This window comes from Falco punctatus, assembly GCF_963210335.1.
Source record: "Falco punctatus genome assembly, chromosome: 11".
NCBI lineage: Eukaryota > Metazoa > Chordata > Aves > Falconiformes > Falconidae > Falco > Falco punctatus.
The window spans coordinates 14,405,767-14,431,362 of NC_137591.1; the positions used below are offsets into that span (position 1 = coordinate 14,405,767).

Below are 25,596 nucleotides of genomic sequence, written 5' to 3' on the forward strand. Positions count from 1 at the left end.
GAGTTAGTGATGCTGCAACCAGTTTTACAATTTTTTAAAAAAATTTTTCCATGTTTCATACATTGGGTTTAAACCTGGGAGGACATACATGAGAAGGTAAAAATTGGACAGAGATTCTGACTCCACTGAAGGCAGCAGCAAAATTTCCCCTCTTCCCTCCTCTCCCCCATCAATGGCACAAGGTTTTCCTCCCTTGCCCTAATAAACGTTTGCACCACAACTCCACTTTAGGGCTGGGCAGACAAGACTGCCTGAGTTGATTCCCACAAGGAATGGGACACTTACCTTCCTAGACAACACACAAAGAAATATGAAAATGAACATCCCCTGGAATGCATTGAAGATTGTAAAAAGATATGCAGTAACCACGGATCCCTGGACGACATGGAGGACCCCAAAGATCCAGGTAGCCCCAAGGAGGAACAGGAGAGCAAGAGCACCTCGCGCACAGGATCTAGACAGGAAGGCAACAACGTGAACATGTGGGCATATGCTATTCTCCTTCCCTCACCGCTTTGGATGACAGATGCTGCCTAGGCAATTTTTTCGCAGCTGCGAAGGCTGAGAAGTGCAAATGCATGGGCTGCTCTTTAGGGTGTGCTGTAGCACTGTGGCATGAATAAACTCACATAATCACTGCAGAAGAGCAAAGGAGTAAAACTGGAGGGCCTTAAAACACTGGCTTCAGATATGTTTTCTCTGGTGTACTGCAGCATCGTATGATTTGATTTAAATCTACTGTTAGTGTAATTCCCCAAGGAAAAACATATGTCTGTTATGAAGCATTCCCCCACTTTTCCTCCTCCCCCTTATCTTCCTCAAAAAATAACCCAGAAAAATGTACAGTATGCTTTTAGGTCAGTACATGTGCATGACATCAAAGGGTTCCCAGGCTGCCTCTCAGGTTCACTGCAGAAGACGGTGCCAGTCGTAAAACTGGGCTTTCTTTGTTTCATTCTTCCTCTTTTTTTTTTTCAATAAAAATTGTTTTTAGAACACAAATACTCTCAAATAATTCAAATAATTCCTGGGTCAGGATATTGATGCCTTAAAATTATAGGAACTGATTGGCTATGATTTTTTTCCCCTCAACGTGCTGTAGAGCCCTGCTCACAGACTTAAGCAAATTACAGCATGTTGTCTTGGAAGTAAAGCCACTGATTACTTTCTTATTCATTCTCAGCCCAGTCATTGCAGGACTTCTTTTGAACAACAGACATTTTTAGCACTGTTCCTCTGAAAATGAATAATTTTCAACTTCATTAAAACCAGGTCACCACATGAAGCTATGAAGGGTGAAGAATAAGAGAAAGTAATCAATCAAACAATTGCTAAATTCTAACTATAAATCTAGTGCAATGCATTGAAACTGCAGGAGTGTTCCTAAGCAACACAAACAGTAAGTTGTTTTCAATGTTCCCTGTAGTACACTTCAGCTTTTCCTGCACAAACGGTTTTCAAGGTCCCTATAAATCAGTTTTAAAGAGAGTGAGTTGATGGAAAAATCATAGCAGCATGCAAAGTAAAAATACTGGAGTGAATCCCCCCATGCCCCCCAACACCACAAAAGCACCATGTCCTACTGTAAACATTTTACAAATAACATGAATGTCTTGGTTCTCTTATCACTGAATTACCTGTTACCTCAAGGCAAATATTTTGATCCCAGTTCAGGCATAAGTTATGAAATCTGGTTTGGCTTGCATAGAGGTTGTGGAAAGTACTTAAGAAAAAAGGACAATTCCTTCTTTAAGCTTGCCATCAGCCTTTACCCTCTGGTTGATATGGGCCACTTGCATTCCTCGTACACCTCTCACACAACCCCAGTGTTACTGTGCAAGATATTGCTCAATCAAAGTAAAGATTGCAAAATCTACCTCCAAATCTATGAGGGGTTAACAGGAAAAAAAACCCCAAAACAATTGAACTTTCTTTTTCTACAAATCTTCCAGAAGATTAAACTGTTATTTATGAATACTGACTTTCATCTCTGGCTGTATTTAAACTTAGAGAAGGCAGAATTTGTATTAAATGGCAAACTTACCTTATATTTTCATAACAACTCACTTCTGGTTTTAACATTGCAGTGTGTCTAAATACTTTATAAATAATCACTCCGAAAGCCAACAAATTAACCTGGGGGGAGCGAAGAAAGGAACTTTTAGTTCAGACCAGGATGATTTTGTATTTCAGTAACTCTTACACATTTAAATTAAACAGATCAGATAAAGTTGCTGTGTATTTGAAGCCTACAGAATCCAGTGCCAGGAGGAGAAAAACCCACCCTGTTCTGATCCACTTCTATTAAAAAAATGTGAGCCTTGTAATAAACATTGATCAAACAGGGCTGTAACTCTACCTTATCTCAACAGTATCACTGCCAACAGTCTGCAAATGTTTATTGATTTTATTGGTAAATCTCTTCAATTTCCTGCTGAGATTTTTTTCCCTAAGTAGAGATATATAAGAAGAGAAGAAGAAAAAAAGAAAGGAAAGAAAAGAGAAAAGAAAATCAAACAAAAGCAAATAAAAGAAAAAGAAAGGAAAGGAAAGAGAAAAGAAAAGAAAAGAAAGGAAAAGAAAAGAAAAGAAAGGAAAAGAAAAGAAAAGAAAAGAAAAGAAAAGAAAAGAAAAGAAAAGAAAAGAAAAGAAAAGAAAAGAAAAGAAAAGAAAAGAAAAGAAAAGAAAAGAAAAGGAAAGAAAAGAAAAGATGGGAAAAACCAAAAAAGCCACCCCCCTCCCCTTTTCTATTTTACAGTATTGCGTAGATCTTGACAAAATGTATGTCTTTTGTTGTTCAATAACACTAATAACATCATATGTTCTGAGGTCTTTGGGCTGGGAAAACTTTCAAGTGGCACAAAAAACTTTGAGGCTTACTCAAAAATACTTTTACAAAAAATAGCTTTGGTTCAAATACTCCCTGCTTTGTAGTCTTTCTTATATTTTATGTTTGTTTTATAAGTGAATAATTTCAGTATGTTTTTTTTTCCTGCCTTCTTTATAATGGCATTGTTTTATTTTAGTTTGAAACAGAAAAAAGCAACTAAAAGAAGCAGTTTTGTAAATGATGCTCAGTTATTGTTCTGAACCTCTGTCTGCTCAGCTAGGCTTTGCTGATCTTTCATTTAAATTTATACTGCATTCCTTTAACAATGTGGATGAGTTTGCTTTCTTGCTTTTTTTTAAAAAAATATTTTGCTTTGCAGCATTTAACATCAGAATCTATTAAAAAGGTTGGTAAATGAACCACATTTTAGCTGGATGTCATCCAGATACTATTTGTAGATCCTTGGTTGTAATCCCTTGGTTAGTTCCTGTGGGCTTCCAGCTATAGACTGAATAGAATTAATGTCTTCCCCAACTTGTTTCTCCAGAAAGACTCTGGTGTTTTCCTCTCCCCTTCTTTTTCTTAAAATAATAATAATAATAATAATAATAATAATAAAAATCCTCTGAAATGGAAAATCCTCCGAAATGGAAACAAAAGGCTGCTGGAGGAGCACAGCATCACTTTAAAACCAATCACTTTCATTTGTTAACACTTGTTATGTATGTCCTTAGAACATTTTTGTTGTGTCAAGGGGGGGGGGAGTATCTGATATTAAATGCAGGCTTTGCTTTAATTAGCTGCACGCTCATACTTTAATACAGCATAATGTATGTACAATTTGATAAGACAGGAGATAGAGCTGATTAGCAGTTTAGGGAATTAATCCTTCACTGAATACCTTGTACTTGCACTGATCGTGAGAGCTATTCTGAAGCTCCTTATATTTAAAATTGTAATCTATAATATCTCCTAAACCAGCAATTTTTTCAAAGTTAATTATAAGTCAGTCAGCAGTTGTGGGTAATTATATGCAGACTTACTTTTTATCTTATATTTGTTGGTGAATAATATATCAAATAACTTAGTGCACACACTGTAATCTGCATAACCCACCTAATGTGTTTATTAGTCTGAAAAAGGTAGGGAAATGTGATCAAAGTACCACGAGCATGGAGAAAACACACTGCTACTTCTTCAGAAACTGCTATCAAGATTGCCACACAAACTGCGCCACCAACCTTTCTTTCTGCCAGCCCGTCACCAAGATCACTCATGTCAATGAGAGCCTTCCTGTTGCCATTAACAGGCTCTGTAAGAAGCTCTGTGGGCCACCCCCCCTTATCATTTGGCCACAGAAAGCACCTGCAGAGCTGCAGAGGTTTTGCTGAGCAAGGGTGGGGTGGGTAATGGGCAGATGTGGGGCCTTGCAGCCCTGGACTCCATTTCTCTTTGTCCCAGGGGGGCTCCTTTACATAAATATTATTTACGCTGTCTGTTGCACAGGATAATAGGATTTGGCCCTCTGCATTAAAGTAATACCCATTAACCATGGTCTTTTCATTCATCAATCCATTCTAATGGGAATAATCTGTACATATCGGGGGAGCGGGAGAGGTTAACACCGGCTTCTCGGAGTCAGCTGCCAGAACACAATTATTGTACAATACGTCTCAGGTAGCCTTGCAGGAGGTAGTATTACAGGGTAATGAGGGTGAGCTTAACTTCTGAAATACCCGGTCATTTCCAAGATTTATTAAAGTCTTAAGTCAGTTTTTACCCCATTTTGAAGCATCCCATTAATAAAACATATATATAGTGAAGTTCATAGACTGCCTTTACACGGTGTTCAGTTCTCAAAATACTAGTTTTTGGGCAACATAGTGGGTCTTTTTGATTTTTTTTCTTTCCAGCCTAAGTTAGAGGCCTTTGGAACTGCATTTAGTCCTTTGGGGGAAGAAATAGGTAACAAAAGTAGTTATAACTATCCTGGACACAGAAATGCAGCAAAACTTGAGGGAAAACCATAACGTGAACTCACAGGTAAATCCAGGGGAAAAAAAACCCTAGCTAATGTTAATAATGTGTCAAGTGTGGCCTTTAGAGAAAACAGGTAATCCAATGATACCCTAAATTTAACATAATCTGCTTTAACCCAATGCTCTGTATGTTCTTTGCTATGAAATACCAGTAGCCTCAGCTGTTTCTGGGAAATGTAAAGTATGTTCATGTCGGACAGTCGCACCGAGTGGGGATACTGAGTAGTTTGACTGAGTAGGACTAAAGAGGAAACAGCCGTTATATAACTGGTGTCCCCAAAGAGCCATGTGTATTTCAACAAATGGGATGGGAAGTCAAATCACCCACAATGCCTGGTCAAAGATACAGCCCTTAAGACATTTGAATTTGTATCAAAAACTGAGCTTCAAATGAGCAGAAGTGTGGTAGGCTGTAAAAGTAATCCAGACTGTAAAGAGGCACAAGGAATCCTGGATCCCCAAATCTTCCGGCTGGGACAAACTGAAGGAGTTTTGGATGAGGGACACCAAAACATCTAAAACCAGTTTCTACATACAGCCAAATATTGTGTTTTATACTTACTTTGGTTATAAGCGTGTGTTTTCATTTTCCTAATTAAAGCCCAATCTTCAAATCTTGTTGAATAAACCTTTGATGACGTTATAATTAAGGCTGCCTTAAGGGGACAGGCAAGGTGGATGAGAACGGAAAGGCAAACATAAGGCACTGGTCTCCGGAGAGGCGGCAGGCTGGAGGGGAGCGGGATGTGCAGGCGGCTGTGAAACCCCGCTCGGGATGGGCTGTGCACCGGCCTGGGGAGGGCCAGCCTGGGACCGCCGCTGCCGCGTGCCGGCTTTCGGGAGGGGTTACCTGGAGAGCGAGCAGAGCTACTCTGCAGCTTTGGGCAAACCCAAAGTGCGAAATGGTGCGGCGTGGCCACAGTTTTATCAAGTGAATAATGACATTACAGTGTGACACGGCAAGTTCTTCTGCCTTTGCTTTCAGTGTTATTACATGGCTGAGCAGTCAGAGAAACCGCTGCATGTCCTGAGAGGGGCTTCTCAGCAAGTCTAATGGGAGAAAGGGGAATTACATTGATTCCAAGCCCAGAACTGAATTATTTTCTTCTATTTTTTTTTATTATTATTTTTTTATTTTTAAATATATATAACAAACCACCCCAAACTGCCGTTGGGCAGACAGTGCACTTAGTCCTTACTATTTCACAAAGGAACCCCCTGACATTCTCCCTGGAAGCCTAATTCTGTGAGGTGCTGAGCATCCTCAGCCCTCCCTCCCCCAGAGATTCAGTGGGGTTTCACTCAACATGCTCAGGTGCACTACAGGGGTAATTTTAATAATTAATCTATTCCCCCTTTTTTTTTTTTTTTTTTTTTTCTTTTAAGTGGTTAATCAAAGACAAGGGCTGATATAGGAACAGCCTCCACTCATAGAATCTTCAGGGAATCATTTCTCCTTAAGGATATGTGTGAAAGTATTTTTTAGCTTTTTTAAATTCTAGAAATGTTGTGGTATATTTATGAACAAATAGTAGGAAACTTAAAATATATTTATGGGAAGTAGACATTAAATAAGGACAATTATTAGGATCCCATGAAATCAAGATTCTGTAGATATGGGCAACTACATTTATGTATCTGTATAACCCAGGATATCCTCCAAGGAGCCACAAATCTGAACAAGCTAGGTTTTATTGTACACCCATGACTGAATTTAAAGGGGGGATGGTAAGTGTTTGGTACATCTCTCTTGCGGAGGTCACCTATGTGAAGGGTCACAAGGATTTAGGACTTTGGAGTGACTTCTAGCCCCGTTAAACCAATGGCAGAACTCCTGTTAAACAGTGAAACTCCCATTGCCTCCAGTGTTGTCAGGGCTTTATCTCTACACATCAGAGAGTGACAGTCTCAAGGGATTCACAGGCAACAGCGAACGCTGCTGTGGGTTTCACTCTGCAGATTAGCACTTGCGTGTATCTTGGATGCACACTGTGGTATAGAGCAGGATAGTGACATTTTTTGGCAGCTGTGTTCTGGGGATCTCCATGGTACAGTTCCCATGTTCACAGCTGTGATGTGGGTGGGTCAGATACAGCTGGCACACAAGGATGAGTTCAGAGCTGTCTGGAGTGGTACAAGTCCTAGGATCAGATCTGACCCACAACCACAGCACCGGTCTTGATAATTTTCTCTTGTAAAGAAATTTGCAGGAGAGAAAAAGCAATTGCAAATTCAAAGAAATTCCCTGGTGCTTTCCTAATCATCTTGTCAACAATAAGGAGGTTTTGCTGAAGGAGTTAACCTGGGGAGCTCTGTTCAATCAATCACATGTATTTTAGGACGGGATGGGGAAAACTGTCTGTGGTTTTAACCAACCTCCATCTAGAGGTAGGATGGCTCTTTAAATCTGTTTGCAGATTTGCATCCCTCCCTCTGTTTCAGTACTGCCACAGCTAACTGGATGGTGTACTTCTGCACAGGCTTCTGTAACGAAGGAAAGCCACCCAATGGTGGGCATGGCTAGAACTGCTTTGGCTTCTACTCCTCACAGTTCTGGGACCACGATGCAGAATTCCACCCATTCATAGTTTGTACAACGAAATAATAGAGTTGTATGTATATCAAGACTTAGTAACATTTATGCTGCTGTTTTTCCTGAGATAAGGATCCAGAAGAGCATTGAGAAACAATGTCATCTAGTGTCTAAGCAAATTACAAACTTCTCTGTTGATTACTAATTGTATTTTGCAAACTAAGAAATGATATAAAAACGAGCATGTAGGCCCCAAAATACTAAATGTTCCAAGCTGTTTGAGTTCTGCTAATAGCACATTGCTTAGCAACTGCTATATTTAAAATAGGTCCTTAATTCCACTGTTTAATGTGCGTATTTTACATATTGGAAGAGTAACATAATATTCTATCCTCAAGTAAATATGATGTTAGTGCTTCACACTGCATGAAACTCTCTCTGTGTAGGTACAGAATGGTAGTTATTTTTAGTTGAGCACTGAATGGTATGAAATACACAAAATTTAATAAAGCATGCAAAACATCTGCCTGCAAATAAAAATATTTGCACTCATGTTGAAGAGTTGTAGTTTCTTTTATAATTAATTACAATTAAATTGTAAGATACTGAAGTGATATATCATCATTTTGCCCCATCAAGGAAGCTGACAGCTGTCAAATTTGGCAGCTAAGAAATCTTTTCCTTCCTCCCTCCCTCCCTCCCTTTTTTAAGCAAGACAAAAGAGCACTTGAAAGCTCAGAGGGAAATGGTCCATCTTTCATGGCGGTAGCTCAGTTAGCACCTAGACATCTGGTAAAATGAAACAGATTAGGGCGAGAGGCATTCAAGAAAATTTTGTCCAACATGTTTTTGCTGAAAAACGTCAGTTCATTAGCACTAAAAGACATTCACTGTTTTAGACTATCCTTTCACCAGGAAAGGCTTTCTGACTAGGATAGCTTTTCTGATTAAAACCAGAAAGGACACTCCTGAACAATGAAAATCCCTGTGGACAGGGCATTCATCCAGGATGCTGGAGACACTGGCACAATTTTCTGTTGTACTTAATATTCAGACTAGGCTATGACCCCTAGTTTCTCCAGCCTCTGTACCAGCTATTCACTGCTATTGTTCCGTCAGCCCTGCTGGATCTATTCCATACCATATAAATAATTAAATATTCACCGGAGCAGGGATACCTGGATCTCCCTCATCGCCCTGTTCCTCATCCTGGACTATCTAAAGACAGTTCTTTTTTTAACGGTGGAGTAATTGTTTAATACAAGACTGAGTTTTTGAGGCTATTTCCAATACACATGTATTTATAGAATGAAAAAGGAATTGGTGATTTCATATATGATATCCTTGTGTAAAAGCTACACTCCTGCCTTTCAAAAGTTATTAAAACACTTTAAATACCAGTCTTTTAAGGCTCTCTAGTGTTACAAAGAAGAGAAGGTATAAGAAAGAGGCAGCTAATTCTAAAGATTCAGACATACTAGTTCTGATTCAGTCTGAGCACTTTACATTCAAACTTCAAAAACGAAACCCCCAAATCATTCCCTTTTCCTTTCTTGGTCTCTGTCTCAATAATTGATGAAACCATCTATATGCTGATGTCAGATCTCACAAAAAAGAATGAGAAAATTTCTCCTGCTGCTCTCTTAGGCATATACTTGAATTTTTTACATATATCATGCTGAATTTGGCTCTTTCAAAAAATGTCTGAAGTTCAGAGCTGCTGTATCTGTATCAGTCTTTACAATGACCCTCATTATGAGTCTTTGAATTAATGAGCTTATGATGGTCTGAATCCTGCCACAGAGAGCAATACATTTCTGTCTTTCTGGCTGTATGGCTAATGGCTGGGTAAAATGGCAACATTCAGTGGGTCATCGTTACTTCAGTCAGGGGAGAGCAGAATTAAGCTATTAACAATACAACAGTTTAAGCTACAAAATGAAAATGTATGCCATATTAATTGCATAAATTGGACACAAGCTGGCAGTCAAACAGTCTGGGTTTGTCTCCTGACTGATTTATCTCATTATCATGTCCCCAGTGAATATACCTTCTCGAACACTTTAGGTATACAACAGCAGTCGTATCTAGGAATAGAAAATGTAATAAAAACATTGAATAAAAACCCCCTTTAGGCCATATTTAGGGGAAATATTTTCAATAATGTAGGATTAGAATTTTATGACTCTAAGATTTAAATAATTTCACTTGTTTTAAGAGTTAAAACATAGCTAAATGAGTTTATTTCAAACCCTGTCTCAGGAAATACATAATTTTCACAAAGGTTGCTCTTTATCTATGCATACTTCAAAGCTGTTCTTTTACATACCTCAAGCTGTAGATTTAGACTCAATTAAATGTTGCCTTTATATTTTTAGAACACTCATAGCAAGCTGTAAATAAATAAATAAATGGGGCTTCTATAATTTTCATCAGAGTAAACAGCTTCTCAGACTTCTGGATTCAGTGTTGTTTCTTATTGGATTGCAAAGCTAAACACATACTGACCTAAATATTTTTATTTAACCTCAGTTCTGCAGTCAAGAGCAGGAGGGATGAACCAGTAGAGCTGTATCTGACCTCAGCCATAAATGTTAGCTCAGCTAGAGCCAGTGGTAGGAGTGGGGTCTATCTTGCTTGCAGTGTAATTAATTACTAGATTTACTCTTCTCCTTTTCCAAGAAGCTTTTGAGAAGGTGTATTTACTTGGTGCTAATGACATAAATCAGGCTGTTTAATGAACTGATTCCAGGTGCATCAAAGACTTCAGACTACACGTTACACCTCTGCCACGGTTTCTTTGCATAAATGCAAACCTGTCTTAGGCTGTATCTGGAGCCTCATGCAGGAGCCTTGCAGAAGTTTTTTTACCTGGCAAAGAGAAGTGAAGTAGTTGTATTTTATCTTTTAGCACAACTAGCTTCACTGAGATACCAGGAGTGAGGCAGCATCAGGAGCACAATTGAGAAGTCAAATCTGACAACAGGCTATATTTGCCATTTTGGAGGTGTGAATAGTTGGCAGAAAAGCTGTCCATGCCTTCCCCAGTTTGCCAAATCCTCTACATGATTTGGCCCTTTGATTTTTAGAAATATTCACGATTCTGCTGCGGCTGTAGTGACAAAATTCCATGCTGTCGTTTATGATCCTACTCAAATCCACAAAAAGCTCTTTCAATGACCAAGTGAGATTTCCAAACAGAGTATTCACATGCAATTACTACTGTGAATTTAAATTTGCTTCTCTAAATGCCTGCCAGCGATGAATCAAAGGGGCAGTGGAATAGTGGAAGAAATGTGATTTGAGTGAGAAAATATGTAGTGTGGATGTAGTCATTATGTAATTACTAAGAAAGTCCAAAAGACATCATTGGTTTATGTTAATTATCCAAAGCAAACCTACAGCGTCCTTTCAATGAACAATTTTGGGTAAGCATATGTGTTTATAGAAATTGTGCTTATAGCAAGGCAGTGTAAAGAATGACCAAGATAATATTAAGCAATTAGAAAAAAACCAAACCAACAACCAAGCACAAACAAACCAAACAGGGACTGATTCAGTTGTGTGGCTTTCCTGAAAAAAATTCCATTTAAGCTTAGCATACATGGATCCATTAAACCAGTGGGCAGAGTTTATCTTGCTAGAAAAGGAGGAGGATGCCTGGGACATTAACTGCACTGAGTTATGGGACATCTCAGGAAATCTGCACACCCAGCTGGCACCTGCGGGTGCTTTTCCCATTCCCCTTGGCATCTAGCTGTACTCCCTCACCTGCTGTTCCTTGTTGCCTCATGCTTGATGACAGAGGACACACCTGACTTTTCAAGTCTATGTCCTATCAGTGAATCTGAGAGAGAACTTTTTCACGTTTTTTCTTATAACACTACTAGCTAAGTTGATATTTTTTAAAAACCAGTTTTATATGGAATATCCTTCAAGGATCTTTGAGCCTTATATGATTAATTTGTTCCTGTGCAAAAACTTTAAAGTAATTTTCGTGTTGTAGACTAACAGCCACAGCCTCTTTTTCCAAGTATTTCCAGGGGCTTTAGAACAGGCATTTTAAAGACAGAGGGAAGGAAGGAAAAAAACTGAATTTCACCTGAAAGCCCTGGTCTTGCTGAGAAACTGCATCCATTGGGTATGGCAGTATAGAAGCTGTGGCTTGGAAATTAAAGCCGGTCCTGTCCACTGAACAGGGCATGTACTTTCCAACTCAGGGATTATTTAGCACAGCAGGTATTGTTGTCGCTGAACAACACTGCAGTTTGAACTAATCTGTTTCAACCAAAGTTGCAGACTCAGTCTTTAATGCCACTATATAATTAATTATCTCCACTTTATCCACAATGGCATAAGAAATGCAACAGAGACACGTTTAACTGAAGCCACAGAGGGGCTAATGAAAAAGGGACTATTATTCTTCCATAAAGAATAATAAAGCCATTGCTAGTCCCTGTAGGAAATTTATTTCTACTAAAAAGGCAGACTGAGGAACAAGCATAGGTATAAGAAAAGTTTAAAACAGCTATTTTCTGAAAAACGTACAGTAAACTGTACAGAGTATATTTTTCTCATCTAAGAAACATAAGTAGGCATTTATCACAAATAACCTCTTAGAAAAACCCCACAGAGTTTACCAAAGCATAAATATTCACTAAAAAATGTGAGATGGTGGTATAGTTTGTTGTGATGGAGGTTAGAGGTCGAACCACTTTTCAATAGTAATCCTTAGAATATCAAGAAATATCAAGAGTAACGAACATGAGCTGCTTCACTCATGTGAAGAACAGAAATAACAATGTGAAGAAGCCCGAAGAGGCAATGTACTTGATTACACCAGTGTGGTGTGGTGTGATTGACCTCAGAGGGGCTGCTTTCTTCCTTTTTTTTTTTTTTTTTTTTTTTTTTTTAAGAGGGAGAAATGGACTATAAGATCATGCTCAATATTGAAGTCTGGGAAAATGTAAAAATTAAAACTCTTGATATATTTACTTTTCTACAAGAAAGATGTTCAGTTTGAATGGCCTAGATTAAATACATGAAATTTGTGAGTATATGGGAAAACAGCAGAGTAATGGATTTGCCAGGAAATTTTTTTCTGCATTGATTGCAGCAGTATTACTAATCCTGAATCAACCTAAATGTACAGAACTGAATAAGTATTAAAGCTGTCCAATAAGATTTGATGAATGCACTATTCCATTAATTTTACCTTTTTTGTTGAATAAATTATTTGACAAATAATGGTAAAATTCATCAAATAAATTATCTGATGAATGTATTTTTTAAGTAATCGACTGGCTCTAATGAATATGCAGGCAGTTTCTTAATGAAAAGCATTACTCTACTGTTAGCCTGCTTTCATCACTCATATGTCACTTTTTTTTTTTGTATTTTGCAACTGCAATCTGTATATTTTATTCATTTACCCATTCATTTATACATGGGAAGTTCAAAACAGTATGGTTAATCAATCACTGCATTTCTTAGAATATTTTTACTTTACGGTTGATTATTCATTGCATTTATTACATACAGGAATGCTTAATAAAAAGAACTTGGCTTTCCTGAGGACACCTCTCCCAAGTTCCAAGCCAAGTTTACAAGAATGCTCTGAAAATTGCAGGGTCCATTTATAAGCCATTTCTGTAGTTGCAAACACAATTACGAATTGTTTCAAGAAACTGGAGCTTGAAACCAAGCCAGACACCTTCAAGGTCCCTGAAAACACACATTAGAGGAGTAAAACAAGGAAGAATACACAGGAGCCACCTCCTCACTGCATAGCACAAGGATGTTTGGATAAAATCCACAGAGAGGATTAATTGGATGATGTTCAATTTTGGAAATGTTCCAGCCTCAAAGAGCAAGTCTGTATTTTGTTATTACAGAGGTGACCTCAACAAATGATACTAATAGGTTTATACTGTTAAATGGGAAATTGCACCTGTTAATGTTGCAACATGTCACACTTCTGAGTCTTGGTTCATCACAGAGGTATGCCAGTTTATTGTAACAGTGACAGCAGGTGCAAGAGTCAAGCCTGCATGACTGTCAATACTGCAAAGGTGCAAATCATGTTATCATGGGTGACTTTGAACTTGCTGCATGAAGCTCAGCTGAACAGATTTGATGGGAGAAAGCTGTGGGAGAGAGGTATATTAGAAGGGTTGCCTATAACTGCACTTGGAGTAGCAGTGATTCTTTTCCAAGTTTTCCTTTTAATGGCTAGTAGACTTTCATTAGTATGGCGTTAATAGTTTTTGCCCAACTTTTCCAAATGATGTAATTTCTACTGCCAGCTGGACAACAAATATATGGCTGTCCCTCACAATAGCTACAAGTGGGGGGAATTACGCTGTGTCCAAAGAATTTAAAAGGTGATGTTCCCAAAAACTTCAGCAATGCTGTATGAAGTCCTTACATAGGTCTGCTTCCACTCAACACAGAGCGGGCTGTCATTCCCAGAGGTTGGGAAAGCCATGCAGAAGTCCTCCACAATGGGAAGGAGCTTTTTATTGGCTGACATTACATGCTTATCAAAACTGCAGCCACATTAACCTGCAGACAAACGGTTATTTCCTTTCTACACACTTCTTACAGTGAGATTATTATTGTAAGAGTGTTTTACAAAAGAAAAGAAAATGTCCTAGGGATTTTTTTTTTTTCATTTTCATACCTTTTATCTCTGGAGCTTATATTTGTATTTGCCTCAATCAGGAATGGATTGTGGTGTTTCGAAATATTTGTCCCTTAAAGCTTCTGATAAACTCACTTCTCTATTAAAAAGTTTAAATACTTGTTATAAATAATTTCTCCATACTTGTATGCTTTGATCTAATCTACTGCATAGTTTTAGCTAAAATGGTTGTGGTTCTAAAGATTACAAGTATTAGGAGAAAGAAATAAGTTGTAAAAATTATCTTCAGCTTGCAGCTTGCTTTACAAAGGTTTTAAATGCACTTTCTTTGCTAACTTTATCTAAAGAGTTTCTGACCCACTCTTTTTCATGTACAGTCACCAATCTAATAATAATAATATAATAACAATAACAACTTTTAGATGGGATCAATAAGGCCATTGCTTTGCACTTAAGAACTCTAATAGAACCTTAATATTAATAAGCAAACACTTTCAGAGGTAGTGTTTCTAGGCTTAGGCAATCAGAGGAGAACTTAGTTTGTACTCCAGATAAACGCTTGAGCTCCCTATGCTTCAATATTACTGCAGATTTAAAGTCCAAGGATGTGTTTGAAACAATGTACCCTGAGACAGAAAATCCATTGGTACAGAACCGATTCTGTTCTTCAGTGTTTACGTGGTTTCTCAAAGCCATATTACAGTATAATCCAAGGCACAAATCTCCTGGGTCCCCATTCACAGAAACTAGAAGCACTATTTGGTACGTGACTGTTTGTGCTGACAAGGATTTTAAGGCTTTTGTGCAAGAATCAGATTTGTGGTGAGCAGCTCTGCAGCAGCTTGATATCCAAACTCTCCAGGCTATCATGAAAAACCTTCAAACTCAATGCCATTAGTAGATGAACCTTGGGATTAAAGGTAAACTTGAAGCTGCCAGATTTTGCAGCTTTCTATATGGTGGTTGCGATGCCCTATCTAGTTATCCCAGAATAAAATTAACATTTCCTTTTCAGAGTCCTTAATTAGTAATATTTATTTTCTTTCATTAGGTGTGGGCAGAATGGAAATCTTGGAAAAAGATTGGCTTCTGTAATTAAAAGGACTTCCTAAGTGGCACTACTTTGGAAGGAGTTTAATCTTTGTTATGGTGGTGCCCATGCATATATGTGCCCAACAGGAAGACTGGGCAATGGAAACAGAATTACCACCACCAACGTGCCTTCCACTGAGCAGATATCCAACATCAATGTCATCTTCCAGAATCAGTGCCTATTTTCATAAGGTTTTCCAAATTTTCCTTAGAAAATAACCTGGGTAGAGTGCAAGCAAATTACCTAGCTCCCTGCACTCTTTGAAAACATCCCTCTTGCATTCCAGGCTTCAATTTGCTATCACCTCATCAAAACAAGCTGTCCAAACAGCTTGAAAAACTCACACAGCAGACAAAGCAGCTTGCTGAAAGTGAGTTGCCTTTCCTCCCAGGTCCAGTAGTGCATGATTATGAAGAGAAAATAATATAAGACAATAAAGGCACGCTAATACTGTGAAAACATGTTATCACCAAATACTTCCATAACACACCAAAAATAACAAAACAATCACAGGGCTATTTGCTGTCCAGCTACAGCTCCTTTCTGTGGCTTCCTTAGGCAAGGAAGCGGGATTTAAAAAAGAAACTGGATGCTATTGCGTTGGTGCATAGGGCCCATATCAACTGCTATCAACTCCCCTATTTTCTTTTAATTTGCAGGGGTTGCTGGAAGATCTGGAGTGTCAAAAAACAGCTACAACCCTCAGAGCCCAGCTTGCAGGATTTGCCTCTGTGGCCAGCTAGACTTGTATCAAAGCCACTACAGACCTGCTCTGCCTCTGTACTTTGTACCTAAAATCCCGCATTAGGCACAGCTCAGCTGGAGCTGAAAACAAGGTTACAGATGCATAAATTTGGGGCATTTTGTATATTTTGATAATGCAGTTTTCCTGTGCTAACAGTGCAGTGATACATCACTGCTCATAAATCTTCACCTGAAGGCAGATGAGGAATAGGAATGAGAGCAGCAACAAAAAAATCCCAGCCCTGCTAACTTCATGGAAGAAAGAGATAAGGTCCAAAGAGGAAATAGGAAATTGTCAACTTAAACCTAGAAGTTGTAAGAATTTCCTAGTAAAGGATGGTCTCACCCCATGATTTGGTTTCACTGTAGTAATCTTTTGGCTCTCAGGACCATCTGACCCCAGACACACAGATCCAAGGAGTGTTACGGTGCCATGCCATTCTCAGAGTCTACTGTGCTCACCAGGAGGGTGAGATGGGGTGATCACTCTGCAGTTGCATCTAGCATGTTGTTCCCAGCCTATCCCCAATCTACAGTAGGAATTTGGGGTGGAATTTGACCAGAATTATACCTGATACCTTATTCAGCTTTGAAATGGCTAATGCATTGAAATAAAACTGTTTTACTATCATCCTGTGTGTGTTAGGCACTGCCACTTCTTTTTTACAAATCCTCATGTTTGTCACCAAATGGCTTAAAAAGCAACAAAGGGTTATAACTGACTTGACCGTAGATGTCATGAGGCCTCACCATTGCACCTTCTCCTCCTGTTAGCTCCAGCTATTGCCAGATCACTGTCAACCCACTCATACACAATAATACCCCATTACAGTTGGAATGGTTTGTTAAACTTTATAGCACTTAGAAATGCTCCCAAGGCACCAAAAATGTCTTGATTCAGAATTGAACATATAATACCTGCCAAATTTGCAGGTTTGAAACCACTTCCAATAAGAATTAAAAAGGCCCTCTTCACAGCTGAAATAGGGCTATCAATACTTGACTTGTCTGCCCATGTGAAATAGCGGGTTCTTTTCTCTGACGTCGCAATTTAGTTTAAAATAGCTATGATGATGACAGGGTACATGTGAGTGATAAAACCATAAAGATGACAGTCTAATCTTACAAAGATGACCGATCACTGATAAAAGATTAAGTCACACAACATTTGAAAAACCAGATTATCTGTCTGCTAGGATAGTGTCTGTGTACACCTCCTGCTGAGCCATGCTGAGATGCCAACGACGTAACAAAGATGCTACTTCTTAAAAACCAGAAATGCTTCACAGAATTTTTCAAACCATTGGGATAAAAGCAAGAAAGCAAGTAAGAAAAAAGGCTGTGATCTTATACTGAGCTTTTCTTGTCAAACATTCATTTTTCAGGCTAGCAAAGTATTTAGATGTACAGCATATAAATAATTTAGAGACACTATAAAAAGGTCTAAATTAGCCAATTCTGCCCTATAATTAGCACTCGCAGCAATGCTGGCAATGGGTGGGTGATTATTAAACACCTTTTATTATCGGTTTTATGTAGTACTATAAAAAATGAAAATTATACTTACAAGAATTATTAGACATGCTGGTCCTATAAAACTCCATATAAAGTTATTCTTTGTGCTGAGCCAACATCTGAAAAGTAAACAGCAGAAAACTCCTTGAAATGTGCAATTGTGACTATTGCAACCTTATGATTTGAACACAGAAACAGTGACTTACACTTCCGTGGTGCCATAGTACTTGTATCCCAGTGCAGCGGAGATTCCAACAACCACAGCTGGACTGACGTAGCCAAAGACATAGAAATTCTTGTGCAAGAAACCCTTGTTGTAGATGACGCCCACAACTATAAGGTAGAGGTGAATACCTTCAATGCACATCCATGCAAAAGCAGCTAGAAGGAAATAATGGAGTAATCCAGCAGTAATTGAACAGAAGAGCTAGAAATTCAATCAGAGAAAGCAAGAGTCATAATTTGATTAATATGTCTCTGTTAATACAACAACATATGCACAGCAACCTGGGAACTAAAGTGGTGGTCCAGCAGCCCAGTTTTAATGCTGAGTGAAAAGAACTTGGCCTGCACCCACAAGCATACTTGTTCATTAGTGTTTTGTGTAGCCACTGGTAAAATAAAGAGACTACATTCAACTGTTAAAATTGGTGCACGGTCTCCCAGAAAAGCTGTATGAACAAATTGACAAAGTTGGTGTCATAGTTACAGCTGAGTAGCCTATATGCTTTCCTGATCTAAACAAAGTTCATTTTTATGATTTTGATAACAAGTTAATTAGGCAACATAAGGAATTATTTCTGAAATAAACTTTTGTTAATACAAAGCGTTTGTAAAATGATGTTTCTCAATCAATCAATACTGGAGTGCTACTTCAGGGATAGCAGCTCATATTTTTTCAAGTAATTTTAAATCTGATTCAGCTACTTATAGTAGGGGTATTTTGATAATTTATGCATAACCTAATTTCCTAAAATTAATCTGAGATGCAAAAATCAACAGCCCAGCTTGTATGAGAAGCAACAGGGACAGGTCAAGACCTCACATGTAGAGCGGGAAGGGGTCCTCCAGCCAACAGTGCAGTATCTTAAATGCCAGCTGGGGACTGCAGCCCAGCCTGGCTTTTAGGGGAGACTGTCACCCGGACAGCCACCAGCGTGGCTTTGTGCAGCACCCAAAGACATGTGAAAAGTAAAAATGCTAACCACATTGGGACCACAGTCTCAGCCAAGGTGACAAAGTTCAAATGAAACCCATGGAGCAAAGTCAATACACAACAGCTCAGATGAAGATCCTGCTTCTTTAAAATGACCATTTGGTATCTCCTGTCACTAGACTGGGAAGTCAACGTCACTAGAATATTCATGCTGATGCATCTTATACTGTATATTTACAACACAAAATCAAGATACAAGTGACAGCTACCCACCTTATTGTTGTTCATGTTAATTCCAATCAGAAAAATCAGTTCTGCCAGGAAAAGGCTGCAGCAGAGGTTTTTGTGAATTGTCGTTCTAGTGCTCTGAATTTCACTGAAGAACCAGAATGTAAAAATGCACATGGAGAGGCAAATCAACGAAATAATTATTCCTAGCTGAGTGATTCTTGTAAGAATGTTATAATTTGTAACACCCTGGGGGAAAATTATAATATAATATTTAAAAGAATAGCTTTGCACCTTCTCAAGAAAGACTTTATTCTATAATACAGTTCTTTTCGTCTTTTCTACAAAATATTAATCAAAACTGTTTGTAGAGTTTCACTGCAAATGTACACTTTGGATAATCCAAAAAGTATTGTTTTTTTGTGAGACAGATGTAATTCTAGGGGAAATTAGTAATGAACTGTATATATTCCTGCTCCGGCATTTTCTGATATTTCTTAACAAAACTTTTTTTATTAACTTCAGTGTCTCCTAATATGATTTTAAAAATCAGATCATTTTAGTGAATGACAAATACACTGGCAGTAGGACATATATTAATATGACATGAACATTTTCTAATATAAAAGGACTTATCACAGCAGTGACTTAGATAAGCAAAATTGAATAACCGTCTGACTAAATTTGCAACATGATCAAAACAAGACTGAAATAACGGTCACTTCAAACAGATGCTATTGCAGATATGTAACATGAACATTCTCCGAAAGAACACAGGCTATTTTAATATTGGATGAGAATATCTTCTGTATAGGAGTACACTTTACATTTGCTGCTTGATATTTGCACAAAGCATCTCTGAAATACATGACTGTGCATCAGCATAAAGATAGTATTCAGCTGACCATAAAATGCATCTAAGTATTATTTTTTGTAAATAAAGGACCAGAGATTATTCTCCTCCCAGACTTCTTTTCAAAATAACTGTGTAAGTACCTGCAAAGGTTTTAAATTTGAACTGAAGACTTAGAATGCTATTTAGCAACCAGGAAACAGTCTCTATCAGCATGAAATTCACAGTGTGAGAGAAATCTCTCAATACAGTATATTCATGCTAATGTTCTGCTTGCTGTCAGTCCTGATACCTTATAAAGCTGCCTCCTGAGGCAGGACCTGAGCTCCTGCAGATCCCCACATAGACCCCAGAAATCTATGGGGCCTCTTAATATAAGAAGGACATAAATTGAGTGGTCATTCTCACTCACAATTTTCTGCTGGACATGAGTGTCCATGGTTAATAGTCATAAACTTCAAATTGATTATGCTGTTTCAAACTCTCAGGAGAGAATTTAAAACAGATGTTTAGATGCCAAGGTTAGACAAATGGGTGGCAAAGTTTTGTGAGAGAGAAATCCAGGGCCATATGGTTACTGACCACCAATGAATGCCAGTTAAATCCCACAGCAGTCTTAAAGTGGGATTTAAAATTAAAAGCAATGCACCAAAAATAAGCATAACAGACTGTGTATTTGGAACAAGATACTTTGCTGCATCACTGCTCTGTAATACTGCAGAAAGGACATAAGGAAATTCAGACACATATGGGAGGAATTTTGTTTGCTCTGTGCACAATAAATTGTGTGTTTGTTGAACAAAAACAAGAGGCAACCTAAAGGGGGAAAAGCACATAAGTTGCACTGGAATAAAAACATAAGACATGGAGAGAGGAGAAAGTGTCAGGTAAAACACTACATTAAAATAGCACTTACAACAGAGCCACCTGAGGACATCAAAACAGCAAAATGAGTCAGATGATTACATTTGCATGAGATATGAGTGGAGTTGGAATGTGTCAGCTCACAGCCTTCTGTAGCCCAGTTGCCATTCATTGTGTCTGCTGAGTAGTTCCAAAATGCACATTTAATATCTTTATCCGCAGTCTGGAACAGAAACAAGATGTTTTACCGATGGCAAAAGGCAGGATATTTCCCATCAAGAGACCTTTCTTATGTTAGCCAGCACAATTCATTAAAAATTGCTTGTTACCCTTGGAAGGTTGTGAAACTAAAAGCACATTCTGCAAGGCCTATTCCAAGCAATTAAAACATGACTGGGGATGGAAGCATTTTATCCACATAGCTAACACCCCACCAAACATGTAGTCTAATCAGATTACTGAACGCTTCTGGCACTTGCAAAGGTGTTGGAATTTTTACCTACTGAAAACATTGTTATATATATACCCCTGCACCTGCTGAACATGGACTAAACCCCAAGGTTACAGCCACATTGCCTGTCCTGCTCATTTTCCCTTCCAAATGAGTAGCTCAAAAACGGAGACGTACTCTGTGCATTTTACAAAGAAATCTGGGATAAAGCCAGGGTCGTATCACACCTGCTGTATCAAGTGTGACAACAGCGATCGTTAAGACCATTAGTATTATTTATTACACTTAATGCTTACTAACACTAGTCAAAGATAAGGTCCCCACTGTACTATAGGTTGTATAAAAATATGCAAATTTATGTAAAGGTGATCTCTAGCTCAAGTATTAGAAGGCAAATAACAAATTTAAAAGCTGCATAACAAAGGTTAACACCTTGTCCCACTGCCCACCTCCCTACAGAGTAACTCTCTTGTTATGTTTCTGATTAATACTTTGTGCCATGTAAGGTGTTTCTTCACATACAAGTCAGCAAAACCTAGGTAATATTGGAAGTAAAACTTAGTTTTTAATAAATGTGTTTAGATTTCAGAAATAACAAAAATTGCAGGTTCTGCTATTACCTCCTAGCTCCAGGATAACTTTTTGTGTTAACTGTGAAGCATTTCTTCACTTCTTTTAGGGTGCATGCTTAACCATCTCATAAAATTTCAGAAAAAACCCGCCTACTAAAACAGAAGAGTCAAGATCTTGTAATAATCTCTGGTTCAGGCATCTACATTTTATCCATACTATAATCCAGCAAAGATGGTATTTTTGCTCTTGCTTTAGTCCCATAGCAATATTCAGCTGTATCATATTTAGTTAATTGCACTTAGGATGTCACATTTGAGATCAATCTTATTAGAGAAATAAATGACAAACATCAGCAAACAACAGAATTATGTCTCAGTATATCACTGCAGGTATGGTTACATCGCATAAAATGATTAGCTATTTTTATGTTTTATTTGATAATAAAAAAACCCTTACCTTGGCATACTTTAAGGTAAATGTTATTTTCTCGAGCTCATAGAGTGTAGGTGGATTTGAGCTAATTGCAACAGCTATAACTGATGAGCTTACTGTCTGTCTCTGCTCTGAAGTATCTTTCGAGGAGCGGTTTTTAGGCGATGAAAGCAAAGAACCAATATTGCTATACCGCAGAAAGACAACTGCAACAGTGCCTATCAATCAAACAGACCATGTTTAGCAGTTTGTGCGGTTTTTTATAGAAGAACAAAATTGAAGACATTAAGGAAACAATAAACAATAGACATTATTACGGCTATTGCATAAAATATGCAAAACAGATGGAATCTTTGTGGAATACTTATAAAAATGTTTTAGAGACAATGAAATATAGCTTTATTTAAAACAACATAACTGCCATTAGAAATAAAAATGTGTGTTCGCATTGGAAATTCTAATTAGGTACATGAATATATATTTTTTTCTAGAGTAATATATGCTTGCTGCTGCTCTGCAATTGGCTACACATGTGGTGTTAGGTCTCATAAACTCAAAAGGCTCAGACCTGAACTAAATCCTAGGCCTCTCTGAAGCATCTGGGGGGCTTTGACTTCCATTACAGTGGAGCCAGGATGGAAGACACGTAGGGAGAAGGAAAGCAAAAGGTATTTCTGGACACAGTGCTGATCTGAAGGAAACGTCATGATTTTTCTCCCTGAGATAAACCACACGTTTAGCTACTGATAGGTGGTGAGATCCAGACTAGCTGGAAGACTAACATTTAAAAAATCTTTTCTATATTTATTAGGTTAATTGATTTAATTCCAGACCTGTTTAAACACGTTTATTTATTTTTAGTGGTGACAGTAGTTGTAAGCCATTTCTGAAGCACTCTGAGGTCCAAGCCAAGATCCGGGACTTGCTGGTTTTAGTACTGAACAATACATGTTCTTGCTCCAGTGAGTTACTCCCTAAACAGAGAAGATGCACCCATTTTTGGAGGAGTAACATGGAGTTTAAGGGGCCGGTCCAAAGTCACACAGCAGGTCTATGGCTGAGAAAAGGATAAAGCTCTGGTCCCAACATCCAGTGTTAAAACTCATTGGATACTCACTGCACCACTAGAAAAGTTAGAAATATTAGTCTTGAGACTATAAAGGAGTAGGAGATATGGTGAAAAAATACCTTGACTCCTCTGTAGTCAGCAGGGCTGAAGCTCAGCCTTGGCAAACTGCGTATCTGGTTATTTACTAGTGGGTACAAGTCCATGCAACACGTTTATTAACCCACCTACTCTCTAACCTTTGTTTCTTACCATTATGGTGAGATTCCTCTCTCTTCTTTGGAGAGATCTTTATGTAATCTCCCCCCGTGTATACATGAGGGTGAATGTGTTTCATGTGGTGTGAATCAAAAGCGAAAACCTTGAGTGCTGCAAAAGAAGAAAAATACTGTACAAATCACAGCTCCATTACAGTCTACCATAATTTACAGTTGGTTTAATAAATGTGCTATTGGATTGCATAATTACCATGAATTTAAAGAATATATCATTGTGCCAAATATTTCAAGAAAAATGCCATTAATATAACACGTTTGCTTAAACCTCTATGTTTTGTTATTTTCATGCATACATTTTGCTCTCATACTTTTTACTCTTTCCATAAAAAATATGGTCTTTTATTTACCTCGCATTAAATTAGGCACTGGAAAGAACAATGTAGGTTTACTTTAGGAAGAGCTATTGCTTTATTAAAAATGTGTTTCTGAAAGGGACCACAAATCACAATTATAAAAAGCAAAGCATAAAGTTCTCTACTGAACAGTAACATTTGATAAAAGCCAATTTTTGAAAAGTATATGTTTTATAGTTATCTATCCATGCTACAAAATGCACATTGCACCATGAAATAATGATGTGTCTTGTCAAAAAGCAAACAAACAAGCATCACCCCTCAGGACAAAAACTACATTAGAGGACATTGAGCTCTTTACTTGCTTCATTATAGTGCTGAGTTTCAATCACCCAGGATGGGAATAAAAAAAAAAAAAAAAATCAATCAGGTCTTTTTTAAAAAACAAACCAAAACAACAACAACCAAATCGAAAACTTGACTGTTGGAGGAGTATCACTAAGCTAGACCATCTGCATTGCTTATAGCACAGCACACAAAAATAATATGAGCTATTCAATAGACCAGCTGTCAGAAAATGTTTGTCAGGACGTAAGACATAGTTTTCTGTGGCTACAGCTTTGAAAAGCTTGCAGTTCAAGAGCTTGCACCATAAATAACAGTGGGGAGAGAGGGGTAATGCTGTAGGTCTTGTCCCAAAATAGATGTGTGGGGCACATATGAGCCCTGTGGAAGATATATTTATGCTGAAAAACCATAAAAAAATACAGTGTTTGGGTCCAATTTGGAAAAGAGCTCATACAGTTTCACATTTCAGAACAAAAGCGAGCAAAAAAATCATTGACCTTTCACCATGGAAATTCCTCCCAGTTCTCTGTATCACCTTTTTTTGTCACCTTGGTCTGATTGACATCTACCCTGCCACTGGAGGCTGCACATGAATCCTCTCTTCTCGACTTTCATGGCCTCAGCTCTGCCGCCACGAGAGCCTCTGCTTTCAGTGCTAGTGATGGGCAAATGGGGGCTTTATAGCCAGCTCTGTATCTGCTGCAGAGCCAGAGGTGCTCTGCACTAACATAAACCTGCTTCTATAGAGTTCATGTCATGGAAAATATCTGTCCCTATTTTTTCATCACTCTGGCTAATTTAGTTTCAGAAAAGTGAGGGAAGAACAGGTGGTTTGACCTGCCTCGGAACTAAAGGAGGAATCTTTCTTATCAAGTCATCTTATAAAATGGCAAACCAGTAAGAGGCACTGAAGGACTGTACTGAATCTGAAATAAGAAATCAGGTCACATACAGGTTGGGTACATTCAGAAAAATAAAGATGAAAGAGTGGCCATTGCCAAAGGAATGAGCAATGCTGTATTAGGATTTTCAAAAGCAGCTCATATTAGCCTTATTCTAGTCCCATTGAAGGAATGGTAAAGCTGTTATTACCACAGAAAAATCAGAAGTTGGTGTGAAGACACCTGCATGCAGGGAGAAGGTAGGAGAGCAAAACGCTGCAGTTGAGACTGACCAATCAATTCTCCTCCTCTGAAATTCCTCTTAAAATGAGAAATTTCTTTGAAAAGAAAGCCACTTAAGATCAGACTCACTAGATATAACCCTTATTCCAAGTTCATTTACAACACCTTCACTGAACCAAAAAGAGTGAAAAATCCGTATAGAGCAAATCCAAATTTCGTTCCACTGATGTTTTTTTATGCATATAAGATGCATGGGATAATTTTGTGCATATAAGTTGAATCTGGATTCACTGTGACAATGTGACTATAAGGAGAGATTGAAAGAGAATCTGAAAGGACAACTTCCTACAGCCTCTTGTTTTTTCCGGGCTCTGGGCTCAAACATTCAATCTTTGAAAATTAGGATACCTACACCGAAAGTCAGATGCTAGTTATGAAACTCACAAATTAACACCTGCGTTTTTCACATAACACCATTTCTAATCTTCATAATTGTGCTGAAAAACTCCTCAGTGTAATCCATATCTAGAGTA

General features: G+C 38.1%; 1 protein-coding gene across 2 annotated transcripts in view; it reads right to left on the reverse strand.

Moving 5' to 3' along the window:
• The window catches only part of ADGRL4 (adhesion G protein-coupled receptor L4), a 76,784-nt gene that overhangs the window by 1,877 nt on the left and 49,311 nt on the right, over nt 1–25,596 (reverse strand). For both annotated transcript variants that reach the window (XM_080406895.1, XM_080406896.1), the window contains 8 exons: nt 23,273–23,389; nt 21,979–22,172; nt 20,551–20,721; nt 18,827–19,030; nt 17,604–17,824; nt 17,450–17,516; nt 2,045–2,136; nt 286–454 (listed from right to left, as the gene is read on the reverse strand). In XM_080406895.1, coding sequence (XP_080263021.1) covers nt 286–454; nt 2,045–2,136; nt 17,450–17,516; nt 17,604–17,824; nt 18,827–19,030; nt 20,551–20,721; nt 21,979–22,172; nt 23,273–23,389 — 1,235 coding nt within the window. The remainder of the gene's footprint in view (nt 1–285; nt 455–2,044; nt 2,137–17,449; nt 17,517–17,603; nt 17,825–18,826; nt 19,031–20,550; nt 20,722–21,978; nt 22,173–23,272; nt 23,390–25,596) is intronic.